We start from the raw sequence: 12,935 nt of genomic DNA, 5'->3' as shown, positions 1-12,935 counted from the left end.
TGTTGATGAGAGGCACCGCCAAAAATTGACCAATAATCTTTGTTGGTTGTTGGTATCCACGGCCCCACAGAACCGCCCCCCACAAGAAATTAAAATAATTCCACACCAACAATTTCGAAGGATTCGAAGGATCATTGTCTAAGGCATTCGAAGTTGTCGAAAGATTAAACAACTTCGAAGGATCATCTCACATATTTCGAAAGTTGTTGTTGACCTGTTTGCTTCGAAAGATAAGCAATTCAAAAGGCATCTATTGGTTGTGTACACCGCCCAAGTGACCCAATGGGCTTTAATTGATTTTTGTTGGTGTTCTCGGCCCATGTAACCGCCCCAATAAACCAGTAATTGGTTGTTTTATTGTTAGTGATCACGGCCCAAGGTTCACGGCCCATGTGCTTAAATTAAAAAAAAATATAAAAAAAAAAAAAAAAAAAAAAAAATCATTGTGCACGGTCCACGTTTAGAAAATCACCAAAGCCCAAGATCTGCTAATCATTTTCATTTTCGTTTGTATCAACTTACGAAATATCATCTTTCGAGACCGGTTTGGTGTTTGTTTTTCGTGTGATCTTTCGGTTGATTCTTCGACAGTGAAAATTCACGTGTACAAATTTTACACGTATACAAATTGTATTTCCATCAAGGGCCGAATCTCCCACACCATCTCGAATTACTGCAGAAATGGGAATAAACGGTCAATGGGATCCATCCGCATGGTCTTTGAATCCGTATTCATCTAATACGCAATCATCTACTTCTCAATCTGATCAAGATTTCAAGAATGCTTGGATGCAGGCTATTACCCCACGTTCAACTGCCATGATATCTGCAAATCAGTGGGCATCTGTTACAAATCAAAGGCAAAGTGAACCGAAAATAACAACAGATTGTTTTGGTAATCCAATACAAGTTCCTGTAAAGCCGGCTACAACCACAGACTTGTATGGAAATCCGTTACCCCCAGTTGGTTTACAACACCATCGTTCTACTGTTGAACCATCATCTCTTGATCCAAAGAACAGTAGTCAGACAAAATCGGCGTTGTATGCAGAAATTGTGAAAGATGCAAGCAATGGTGAATCCTCGGGAAATGATGACAGTTCTGAACATGACGAAAGTTCAGATGAAGATGTTTCAACTTCAGTTGAGGGTGATACAACTTCAAGTTCAAGCGAGGATGGATCTAAATGTGAATCATCAAGGGAGGTTATTAATTCTGATGCAGAAAAGCCAACACCTGAGAGTGATTCCAGTCAGGTATGTGATTCTAAACCTGATTCTATTTCTGCTGTTGTTGAATGTGCGAAATGTTTAGATTATGCAGAAAAGGAAAGTGAGCTTGAAATTACACTGCAACACAATCAAAAATTGATTGTTGATCTTGCTAAAGCATCTGAAGCTAACTTCTTTTTAGCCAAAAATGAAAAGGAGTTTAAAGAAACAATTAAGTCATTAAAACATGATGTTTCTGAATTACAAAAGGCTGTTTTGAGAAAACAACATGCTAATAATAACTTAATTGACACAATTGAGAAACAAATGGTGGAGTTAGCTACAGCTCGATGCGAATGTGATGCAATCAAGCAGAAATTGGACAGTTATTCCAATTCCCGCTTTGTTTTGGATCACATCATCAATGTTCAAAAGAAAAAGGGGGACGTCAAGTGTATTGGATACAAAAAATGTCCTCCCCCAATGAGTCACAATTACTCAAAATTGCCTGATGACGAGGATATGCCCCGTTTTGAACCTACTGTGCCACTTGCGCGAGATGACTTTGCTGCAGGCCTCGGGTTCAAAACTGGTACATCTTCCTCGGAACAATCAGCTTCTGAGAATGTGGAAAATTCATCGTGTGAAAAGGAACAGGGTCCTCCCATCATTGAGGATGCTGACTCTTCAGACGATGAATCTGAAGAGAATGAGAAACCACAGCCTAACTCGGTTACACCAGACATTCCAATTGAGAATCACATCTTGTGTGATCCCCCAGTGAAACTGAGTAAGGCTGTAACACCAAAGGCAGTGAAGCCCAGTGTACATAGCAGTGAAAAGAATAACTTGTTGTATACGCTCAAGGGAGACAGCAAAATTTATTCTGACAGAGATTTTCCAATCAAAAATGTAAATCAAGATTTAATTGAGAAAATTTTTGAAGGACGAACTGATAAGTTTTTGGGAAACAAAGGTAACAAAGTCACTGTCACTCAATGTGAACCAGTTCCACGTGAACAAATTAGAAAACAACATGGGAACCAAAAACTGTCAGTTGAGCGAAAACAACAAGTGAATTCTGGAAAAGGCAAGAGCCAGGTGCAGGAAAAGAGGGCTCAGAACAAGAATGTTCAAGCACCAAAAGTTCAGCAGCCTAAGACTGAACAACCAAAGGTTCAACAACCTAAAGTTGAACAGTCTAAGGCTACTAAACCTAAGACTGCACAACCTAAAATTCCACAATCTAAGGTTGGGCAACCTAAGGTTCAAAGGGTGCAAAACAAAAGAGCTCCAGCTAAGAAAAGAGAACAGAAAGTGAACTTTGTTGGATCAAAGGGTACGGACAAACTTGAAACATTTCAAAATAAATCTAACATTGATTTTGTAAAACAAGTTAGAATTTTAAAACGAAATGATCAGAACAATTATACCCAACACACAAATGGATGTGACTTAGGTCCAAGCACATCTAGATCACAAAGTTCAGTGTCTGGTTCTCCGTCTGGTCATCAACATGTTTCTCCGAGGCTTGTAGAGCGGAGAATGTGTTTTGAATGTGGTACAATTGGACATATAATTCGAAATTGTCCATATCTTCATAAGTTGAAAGCAAAGGTTGATGATCCCCATGAACAACATCATGCCGCCCAAGAGAATAGAAAAGGCAAACAGGGCGAAAACAAGAAAAAGGATCGGAAGATAAACTTCGTGAAATCAAGAGGGACTGATAAAATTGATACTTTCAAAAACAAATCCAACAAGGATTCTGTTAAACAAAGTAAAATTTTGAAAAGAAACAGTCAAAACAACTATACACAACAAACAAACGGTTGTGATGTAGGACCAAGTACCTCAAGATCACGAAGTTCATCATCCAGCTGTTACAGTTATGATACTCCGAGGTTTGTTGAGCGGAGATCATGCTTTGAATGCTGTGAGTATGGACACATCATTAAGAATTGTCCATATCTCACCAAGAGAAAGTCAAAAGTTGATGCCCCCCATGGTAACAATTACCATAAAAGACCTGTTTCACCAAAACAGGACCCTCGTTTTGTTAAACAACGAGAAAAGAAACAGAAAAAGAAACAAAGAAAAGAAGTTGAAAAAGTTTTAAAACCGGAGGTCATCCAAACAAAATCTGTTAAATCGGATGTTAAACATGAAAAACAGAAACAGATTTGGATACCAAAACCGGTAACTGTTTCAGGGGGAGCTGCATCAATTCCGAATCATCGGGAAATGGATGTTACAATTCTCGATGATGACGGACGACCCAAGTCTGTGAAGGCTTGGGTCCCCCTCTCCAACTAATCTCTGAATGAGTGTGCAGGATGTTCCAGGAGGAACTATTGATAGTTTTAGGATTGTTGATAGTGGAGCGTCCATGCACAAGATTGGCGACATAGACTCCGAAATATTGATACATCTAGGAGAATGATGTTGTCATTGATGGAGAGAAAGGAAAGAAAAGGAAAAGAAGAAGAATATGTTGGTGAAAGAATGTGGTTGAATGAAGTTGCAAAATTCGACCAGATGAAGAATGCACCAAAATTTGGTTGCTATGGTTTTTAATCGGGTTCTCAGGAAAGAATACAATGAACGATGTGCAGATGCCGTGGTGTAGATTGAACATTCGCACACCGCTTCTGAAAGAGAAAGACAAAGACCTTCGCTGGTACAATGTGGAAGACCAGCCGGAACAAAAGGTTTTTGATCATGTTGCTGTGAAGAGATTTCTCAGTAGCTGCAGATTCGACTTTGAAATCCACACCGGGTGGATATCCAGTTGGGAGAGCGCTCAGATTCCTTGCAATGCATGAAACAGTTGCAGGATACGGTTTTAAATTTCTAATCTCTCCTATGCTTGTCGATATTTAAGCTGCTTTATGAATTATATCGTCTCGTACAGCACTCTTTGGCCTGACACGTTGATCTCGCATATCACCTCACACGTGATTGTTTCTCTATGAAACTCGTCAATGTTGTTATGGTCCGCACCGCTTACCGACGTGCCAACTGATTTTCCCAAAATTCGATAAATTTTTTTCTGATAAAAACTTAATTTGGGTAACCGGCATTAAGGTCAAGCAAGAGTAAAACCAACATCGGAAAATCATTTTTGTAAATACTTTGTGTTTTTAAATTTGTCTTAGTTTATTGATTTTAGGGGGAGTAAATACAAAAATCAGAAAATCCAAAAACATCGAAAAATTTCAAAAACACAAAAACAATAGAAAAACAAAAATGAGTTTCCTGGCGAGCAAAAGAGAAAATGATAGTACATCAGTGGTCTATCCAAACCTCTTTAAACCTTAAATGAAAAACGATAAGCAGCTCTATATAAGATGTATCGGTAGGCTCACAATCATTTTAAAGTGTGCAGGGTGATATAAATCTTAACCGACTGAAGACCAGGTGGGAACCATTCATTGGCATATGGTCTTAGTACCGAAATTTCGTTTGATAGATTGCCGAGGTTCTGAGATATTCGGTCTTTATGCTGCTTATCATCTGGGTATCATGGTTGTATCTTTTACCGAAAAATAACGGGGACGCAAGTCTAGATCTTCCATGATACTATACATACGTGTACATATTGCATACTGCTTTCGACCTCAATAAGTGATAAACAATCACATGTCCATAACAAATAAGTGATAAAATATCACATTTATCCGGGTGTCAAGTTCGTCTCTCTGCTGTACGGAAGTACTGACCTGTTCACGGACTTGCACCTGTGCCCTCATGCATATGAAAATCAAGTTCCTCATCAATAAGTGATTATATCACAAAGGGCTTGTTTTTCAAATCAAAATAAGTGAGAATCTCACATCAATATACGGTCAAACAGATGATAATCGGTATACTCACCGGTAAGATGAACCCTCGTGCATACCTTGATACGGGAATGTGTCGTGATGTGGATGAACACCGGTCGGTAAGTATAAATCATACCTTAACGTATCCTCTAAACATGATTACATCTGATAAGTTGAGCTTAAGTGGACAACAATACCGATAATTGTTATAGGATGCTTATCTTAATGTTAACTAACTGAACAAAAAGAGCGTTTTGGCGTGACCGTACACTGATATGATTCTCTTACCCTCGAAACTCGCAAAAAGAATGTATGTATATATATTTATTTACTGCTTTCAGTATTTACATTTAGAAAAGTCAAAAATACCAAAAAGATTTTAGGTGTGTTTTAATTTAACCTTTATAAAAGCCAAAAAGATTTTATTTCTATTTTATTTTCGATCGTACGATGTTGGAACTCGAGTCTTCGTTGCCTGAAACCTGAACGAAAACCGAAATGACTAAATCTTCATAAACAGTCGAAATTTGCATGTTTTGAAAGTTGAAATCTGAAATTGATAAATTTGAAAAACTTTCAAACTGTCGGACGGTGTTTGATTGTGACATGGTCATCCGTGTGTCACTTGTTTATGATTAACTATATTCCAAGCAGTTGTTCTCATTACGCGTTTAGATTTCTTGCATGTGCAGATTCTAAAGGCTAGGAGAACATGGTCGATGACAAAGCTTTGGAATGAAGACACGACATGAAGGCACTCAAATGATGAAGATAATCGAGTTGCCGCTGGCCATCGTCAACACCACAAGGATCTCACTTCATAAAGATAAAGTATTTCACGAGCATAACTCAAGGGGGAGCTTATGTTAAGGGGGAGTTTGTCAACACACTTCCTACATGATACGGGTAGTTTGTTGATACACTCTCTGCTCTCAAGATGTGAAGACTTTCAAGATCCTCCGACATTGAAGACATCAAAGGCTAATCTTGTGAGTAGTGTCCAAGGGGGAGTTTGTTGATACATATTTGTGGACACGACTCACGGAACGAGAACTCGAAGACCAAAGACCATCGAAGTTCGAGACGAGTCTACACCTATAGAGAATAAAGACAAAGCTACAGCCAAGGGGGAGTTTGTTGATGCACTTATGTCTGTACTTTGTCTGTATTCGGTCTATATGTAAACGATGTCCTAGTCAGTCCTGTAAGTTGACCAAGTCAACCGTCCTCCTGGTTTGACCTGGCGCAACAGTTAGAAATATATTATGTGAAGTGTCTGAGTCGAAGGATGAGCAATCGAAGGATTATGTCTATCCTTCGATTGGCTCGAAAGATAAACCACGAAGGATACTGATGGACTTCGAAGGATATGCTATCCTTCGAAGTATATATGGATCCTTCGATGGAAATTGTGGTCGACAGATAGTCCTTCGGACAGTCTGTCTAATCCTTTGACCAGACCTGCTGTGTGTGGGTATAAATACCCATGTAGTGTGTTGTGTTAAGCTAGACAAGACAAGAGACTTGAGAGGCTTGTGAGATAGATGCACACATAGAGAGAGTTTGAGAGCATTCTATCAAAACACACACACACACACTAGAGAGTTTGCAAGTTAGATTTGTAAACATTGTGCTTGTAACCGAAACCTTCATTCGTATTAATACAGTTGTGTTAATCGGTGAATCTTTGTGTGCTTGTGTTTATGCTTGTCTCAACCCGGTTTGCTTGCTAGCTTGGATTCCGCACTCGCTAGTGGGTTCGTATAACAAGGTTTGAGGTTCGTCATCCTCCGAAGAGGGACCTACAATTGCACGGGTTGAATAAATGTAATTTTATATACCAAATAATAAAAAAAAATACATCTTTAAAAATATGTGTATTACACGGTTTGAATAAATGTAATTTTCTGTACTTAATAATAAAAAACTATATATATCCTTAAAAAACCCCGTGTATTGTACGAATTGAATAAATCTAATTTTATACATTAAATAATAAAAAGTTATATTTTAAAAAACCTCATGTATTACATGGGTCGAGTAAATGTAATTTTGTATAGTGAAAATAAAATTATTTAATATATTAACACAAAGTTTGGTTTTCGTGATAAAATAGATTATTCTGTTCTTGCAAAATTTGTTAACGAAGTCTCAATAAATTTAACCCTTTATTTAAAACTTCGTAAACGTGTAAATGTATAAATGATAAATAATATTAGTTAATTTTATTTTAAGTTTCGTAAAATCTATTTGATACCAAACTAAACAAAATGTTCAAATATATAGTTAAGATCAAATTAGATAATTAAGTTTGAATTTGAAGTAAATAGATAAATATAAAAGTAATAATTAATTCAAATAAATAATATTATAAATGAGAAGAAGATTAAACTAAATAATAATTATCAATAAGATATTAAACTAAATAATATTTAGTAGGAGGGTTATTTATAATTAATTAAAAATGATTAAACTAAAATAATAATTATCTATAAGAGATGACCTAATATGATTACAAATGTCCCCAAAGTGGTTTCTTTTATTATATAGTAAAGATTTCATTTATTTATACCTCCATTTTATGTATTTAAACATCTATTCATGCATTTATACCTCCATTTCATGTATTTATACATCTGTTTCATATATTTATACCTGCATTACATGTATTTCTAAGCAAAAAAATTAGCCCTTCTTTGAATTGGTTATTAACCGAAAATTAACCGAACCGAAAACCGACAAATTAACCGAACCGATTAACCGATGACTTCGGTTACGGTTATGGATAATGCTAATGACCGAATCGAACCGAACCGAACCGTGCACACCCCTACTTTGAATTACGTTTTTGCCCTTTAATAGTGTTTCCCTACCATTGGTTCAAATTTGTCGCGACCAATACCCATTGGACCAACCAGTTTATTATTTTATACCCACTTAAAATGACGTTTTTGTCCTGAGTTAAAAAATACGGTTTAGCCCCAACTTCAAAATACATTTACCCTTTTTGCCCCGAGCTAAAAAATACGATTTCGCCCTCGGTAAAAAAATGACGCTTTTACCCTTAGCCAAAATTACGTTTCTGCACCAGTTAAAAACAAAATCCCCCCCCCCTCTCAAAATTACAATTTTACCACAGTTTATTATTTTATACCCAATTTAAAATTACGTTTTCGCCCCCAGTTTAAAATTACGTCGTTGCCCTCAGTTCAAATAAAATTATGTTTTTGCCCTCAGCTAAAATTTACGATTTTCCCCTCGGTTAAAAATTACGATATCACCCTCAATTCAAAATTACATTTTTCCTCAAGTGCAAAATAAAAAAAATATTTTTCCTCTAGCTAAAAATTAGGATTTTACCCTCGGGAAAACAATTTGATTTTTCCCTCAAGTAAAAATGAAAATATGACTTTGCTCTCAGCTTAAAATCGTATGAAGGAGCTGCCTAACACTCTTTACTTTTTCTTTCTAGCAAAACTATAGTACTGTTTTTTTTAATTGATTGAGAATTATTCGGCCATTGCCCCGCAACGCGGGCGGGGCATCACCTAGTTATATACTATATCTACATTCACCATGGCTCACCTGGGAATAGTGCCAGACACTACAAACATGGGAATTTTGACTAGAATTGTTACCGACGTTGACAACTTTTACTGACAGATCATCGATAGACAATTTACTAACAAATCACTTAGAGGGCGCAGGGTGTTCGCAGGGACTGATGCTGTGATAGGGGTTCACCGAGCGGGCACACCGCCGCCGGCCCCTATACACGCGCGGTGAACTTCAAATATCGGTGAGTAGTCACCGATGTGTGGGAAGCTTATTTTTTTACCGTTGCAGTGGAAAATGGGGAGTGGGGAGCACCCTTTGTGTTTGAGTGAAAAATGGAAAGTGGAGAAGGGAGTTAACATGATATGAGGTGATTGGCTGAGGTAGAGAGTTTATCACTCTCCACGTAGGGAGCACCCTTCCACCCTAAATACTAGTTCGGTAACGGATAGCCAACATTTAGGTAGTGTTTGGTATGCAGGAATGAGAGAAGGGATGGAATGAACTATTACGAGGGAATGGAAAAAAATGTGTTTGGTTGGTCAAGGTAATGGAATAACCCATTACATATGACATTCCATTCCCTCAAATTCATTCCATCCACACCCCTTGGGTCTATTTGGTATAGGGTAATGGAATGAACGGAGGAATGAAATGAACGGGGTAATGGAATGGACGAGGTAATGGAATTGATTATTACCATTCCATATCTTGTTTGGTTACCATGTGAGAATGAAATGAACCATTACTTTTTGTTGTTTGGTATGCAAGAAAAGAAGAAGGAATAAAATCGGATGGCGGTAATCAATGATGGGCGGCGATGGTGGGTGGTGATAGGTGGCAGTTGTAGCGGCGACGGTGGTGGTGGATGGAGACGGCGATGGGTGGTAACAACCGTGGTGGTGGTGGATAACTGTGAAGGTGGGTGGCGGCGGTGGTCAGAGGTGGTAGCGGTGGCAACGGTGGTGGCAGGTGGTAACGGTGGTGGCGGTGGGTGGTGGTGGTTGATAGCAATGACGGAGGTGGGTGGCGACGGTGGCGGTGATCGGAGGTGGCAACGGCGATGGTGGTGGCGATGATCGAAGGTGGGTGGTGGCGATGATCGGAGGTGGCAACGACGATGGTGGATGGCAGCGACGGCGGTGGCGGGGATGGAGGTGGGTGGAGGCAATGACGGTTGCGGGTGACGGCGGTGGCGAGTGACGGTGGTGGCGGCGAAGGTGGGTGACGGCAGCGGATGACAGTGGTGGTGGGTGGTGGCAACGGTAGTGAGTTGTGGTGTTGACGTGTTGTTAATGAAGGGTGAAGAGAGAATGGAATGGGAAAAAAACAGGGGGGAGGGATGAAATGATTTCGAGGGAATGGAATGCATTTTGGAATGGGCGATCCCATTCCATCGACCAACCAAACACTCTTGTCTTCATTCTCTCTCAATGGTCCATTCCATTCCACCTCTCATTCCTGCATACCAAACGCTACCCTTGTTTTTTTTTCCATTCCATTCCCTCTCCCACCTTCATCACCAACACCTCCCACTACCTCCACCACTAGCCACCCACAAATGCCACCACCACCTTACGTCGTCGACCACCGACGCCACCACCCGTCGTGCCACCGCCGACCACCGCCATCCTCCGCCACCGAACACCGACGCCACCGCCACCACCCGCTGCCGCAACCACCCCCTCCGCCATCGAACATTGGCACCAACGCCACTATCAACCACCAAACACCACCGACCACCGCCACTACAACCCACCACCGTCGCCACCCTCCGCCACCTAACACCGGCGCCACCACCGGCCACCACCACTAACACCACCCACCCGCCGCCACCACCCACCGCCACAACATCAGCACCACTTCCGACCATCGCCACCCTCCGCCACCGAACACCAGCATCACTGCTGCCACAACCTACCACCGCCACTTCCACCACCGCCACCCATCGCCAATTTTATTCCTTCTTTTCTTGCCCACCAAACACTACAAGGTAGTGATTCATTTCATTCCCACATGGTAAACAAACAAAACTATGGAATGGAATGATCCATTTCATTCCTTTCTCCATTCCATTACCTCGTTCATTCTCTCGTCCATTCAATTACCCCATACCAAACAGACCCAAAGAGTTTTATACAAACTGGTCTTACTGACACAAGATTTGATTTTTATCTTCCAACTATGGCGATGGAAACTCCGGTATCATAGCTGTAAACTTTCTTTTAAATCTCATTTACTGTACTCAATTGCATTGTTTGTACAATTTATGTGATGGGTCTGCTCACCGATTCGTTTTAAACACATTCACCAACTGTTTGATTATATGCCGATTATACACTTCGATCGTTGAGGTTTCATGGACCTGAAATTGATATAATTTTTGTGTGGCTTTGGAGATAAGGGTGTGCCCTAAGAAGAATCTTAAAACAAAAAGGGATTATCTTTCTAGAATTTAAAATTGAACTGACATGAAGTTGTATTGAAAGTAAGATTATCTGTAGAAAAAAAAAATCATGTTTTTTGCTTTCGGTAAAATCAATTTTACATGTTGGATTTGCCAAAGAAATCCCCTTTGTTTGACTGGGTCGATTGAAGTGCCAAAAAAAATCATGTTTGTTGCTTGCGGTAAAACCAATGGTGATGATATCGGTGGTCAACGGTGTTGGTGGGTGGTGGTGGTTGCCTGAAGATGGCTGTAGAAGTGGTATGTAGAGAGAGAGAGTAAAGGGGAGATGATGATGATAGTTTAGGTTTATAATTTTTATATAAGTTTTTATATTTTCACATTCTTGTTTTGTATTAAATGACTGTTTTGCCTTCAGATGAGTTTGCACATGACCTCACTTAACTGAAAGTTTTAACCATGTTAGGGTCAAAGGACCTAAGGTGTAACATGTTTTGCAAATAAAAGATTGTGACTGTAATTATTAAAGTTAAAGGTTATTTATTGCAACCCGCTACAAACATAAAGGACGAAAAATGTAATTTACCAAAAAAAAAATACTATCACACTAGCGATTAAAAAGTTTTAGAACATCAGAACAACAAAAGATAATTAACATCGGTAATTACAAAATTTTCTAGATCCATCAACACACGTGTGAAATCAGTATACATAGACATAGGGGCTATTTGGTAGCCTCTTAATAACCATTCAGATGCTACCTCTTAATGGTTTAAAACCTCTAAATGAATAAGAGGTAACTTCGCTGTTTGGTAGCCTCTGAATGGACATTAAGAGGTTACCTCTTAATGGAACCAATAAGAATTTTACCAATGATAAGGTAGAAGAATGTGATATGTGATGATTTATCATTCAGAGGTTACCTCTTAACCATTCAGACTTGAGGTTACCTCTTATTCATTCAGAGGTTTTAAACCATTAAGAGGTAGCATCTGAATGGTCATTAAGAGGCTACCAAACAGCCCCCAAGTCTGAATGATTAAGAGGTAACCTCTGAATGGTAAATCACACATGTCACATTCTTTTACCTTCTCATTGATAAAATTCTTAATGGTTCCATTAAGAGGTAGCCTCTTGTAGCCTCTTAATGACCATTCAGAGGCTATCAAACAGCCCCATAGTAACTTAAATTATTGTTGATAAAGCAGTTGAAATGAATCTAAAAAATACTATGACACTAGCGATCAAAAAGTTTTAGAACATCAAAAGATAATAACATCATAACACGTGTGAAATCAATATACATAGACATAGATACATCTAACAAGTTTTATTTGTTATTTCTAAAGGCAACAAGTACTATAATGCGTGTAGATATATGAACCATGTATGATGTTTGATAATAACGTCACCATTATCGTTTTAAATGACTCATGAAGCTACTACCATCTTTAGGAAAAGATAGTATAGTACCCTAAAACTAGTTATACCTAAATTATAATAATTGAACTTTGTTCTTAAATTGCCTTTAATAAAAAGCCACATTATTGTTACATATGTTATGTTTTGCAATGTGTATTTAAAAAAACATGTTTAACGCTCATATTAAAATATTTTTGAAGTTACATTTAGTTTTTTTTTTTAGTAACTAATTTGTATCAAAAGATACATGGCCTAATATGATGACAAATGTTCCCTAAATGGTTTCTTTTAGAGGGAAACTATTTGCACACTTAGTGTGTAGATAGTCAGTCTAAAAAGGGTTTTTTGTCCCATATGCACACCCTGCAGTGTCGAGTTGTGGCCAAAGCGCGGCGTTTTGGTCCGGTCAACCAGACAAAGACTGACGGGTGTCTGATGGGTCTGTTGACCGGACCAAAACGCCGAGCTTTAGCCGCGTTTTGGTCCTGTCAACCAGACATCCGGTCAGTCTTTTG

The 12,935-nt window shown here is 38.9% G+C and overlaps 2 protein-coding genes across 2 annotated transcripts; both read right to left on the bottom strand.

Annotated features, from left to right (window-relative positions):
- Positions 1–239: 239 nt before the first annotated feature.
- Positions 240–9,963, bottom strand: LOC110888085 (velvet complex subunit B-like). The gene is made up of 2 exons (XM_022135626.1): positions 9,487–9,963; positions 240–395 (listed from the first exon to the last, which is right to left on the bottom strand). Exons 1-2 carry the CDS (start codon positions 9,961–9,963, stop codon positions 240–242), a joined length of 633 nt encoding a protein of 210 aa, XP_021991318.1.
- A 147-nt stretch (positions 9,964–10,110) lies between these two features.
- Positions 10,111–10,464, bottom strand: LOC110888084. The gene has a single exon (XM_022135625.1). The coding sequence runs from the start codon at positions 10,462–10,464 to the stop codon at positions 10,111–10,113; it is 354 nt and encodes a 117-aa protein (XP_021991317.1).
- Between the last annotated feature and the right edge of the window lie 2,471 nt (positions 10,465–12,935).

Source organism: Helianthus annuus, chromosome 11 (genome assembly GCF_002127325.2).
Source record: "Helianthus annuus cultivar XRQ/B chromosome 11, HanXRQr2.0-SUNRISE, whole genome shotgun sequence".
In the NCBI taxonomy this organism is placed as follows: domain Eukaryota; kingdom Viridiplantae; phylum Streptophyta; class Magnoliopsida; order Asterales; family Asteraceae; genus Helianthus; species Helianthus annuus.
The sequence above is the reverse complement of the archived record's forward strand: the minus strand, read 5'-3'. Positions and strand labels throughout refer to the sequence as shown.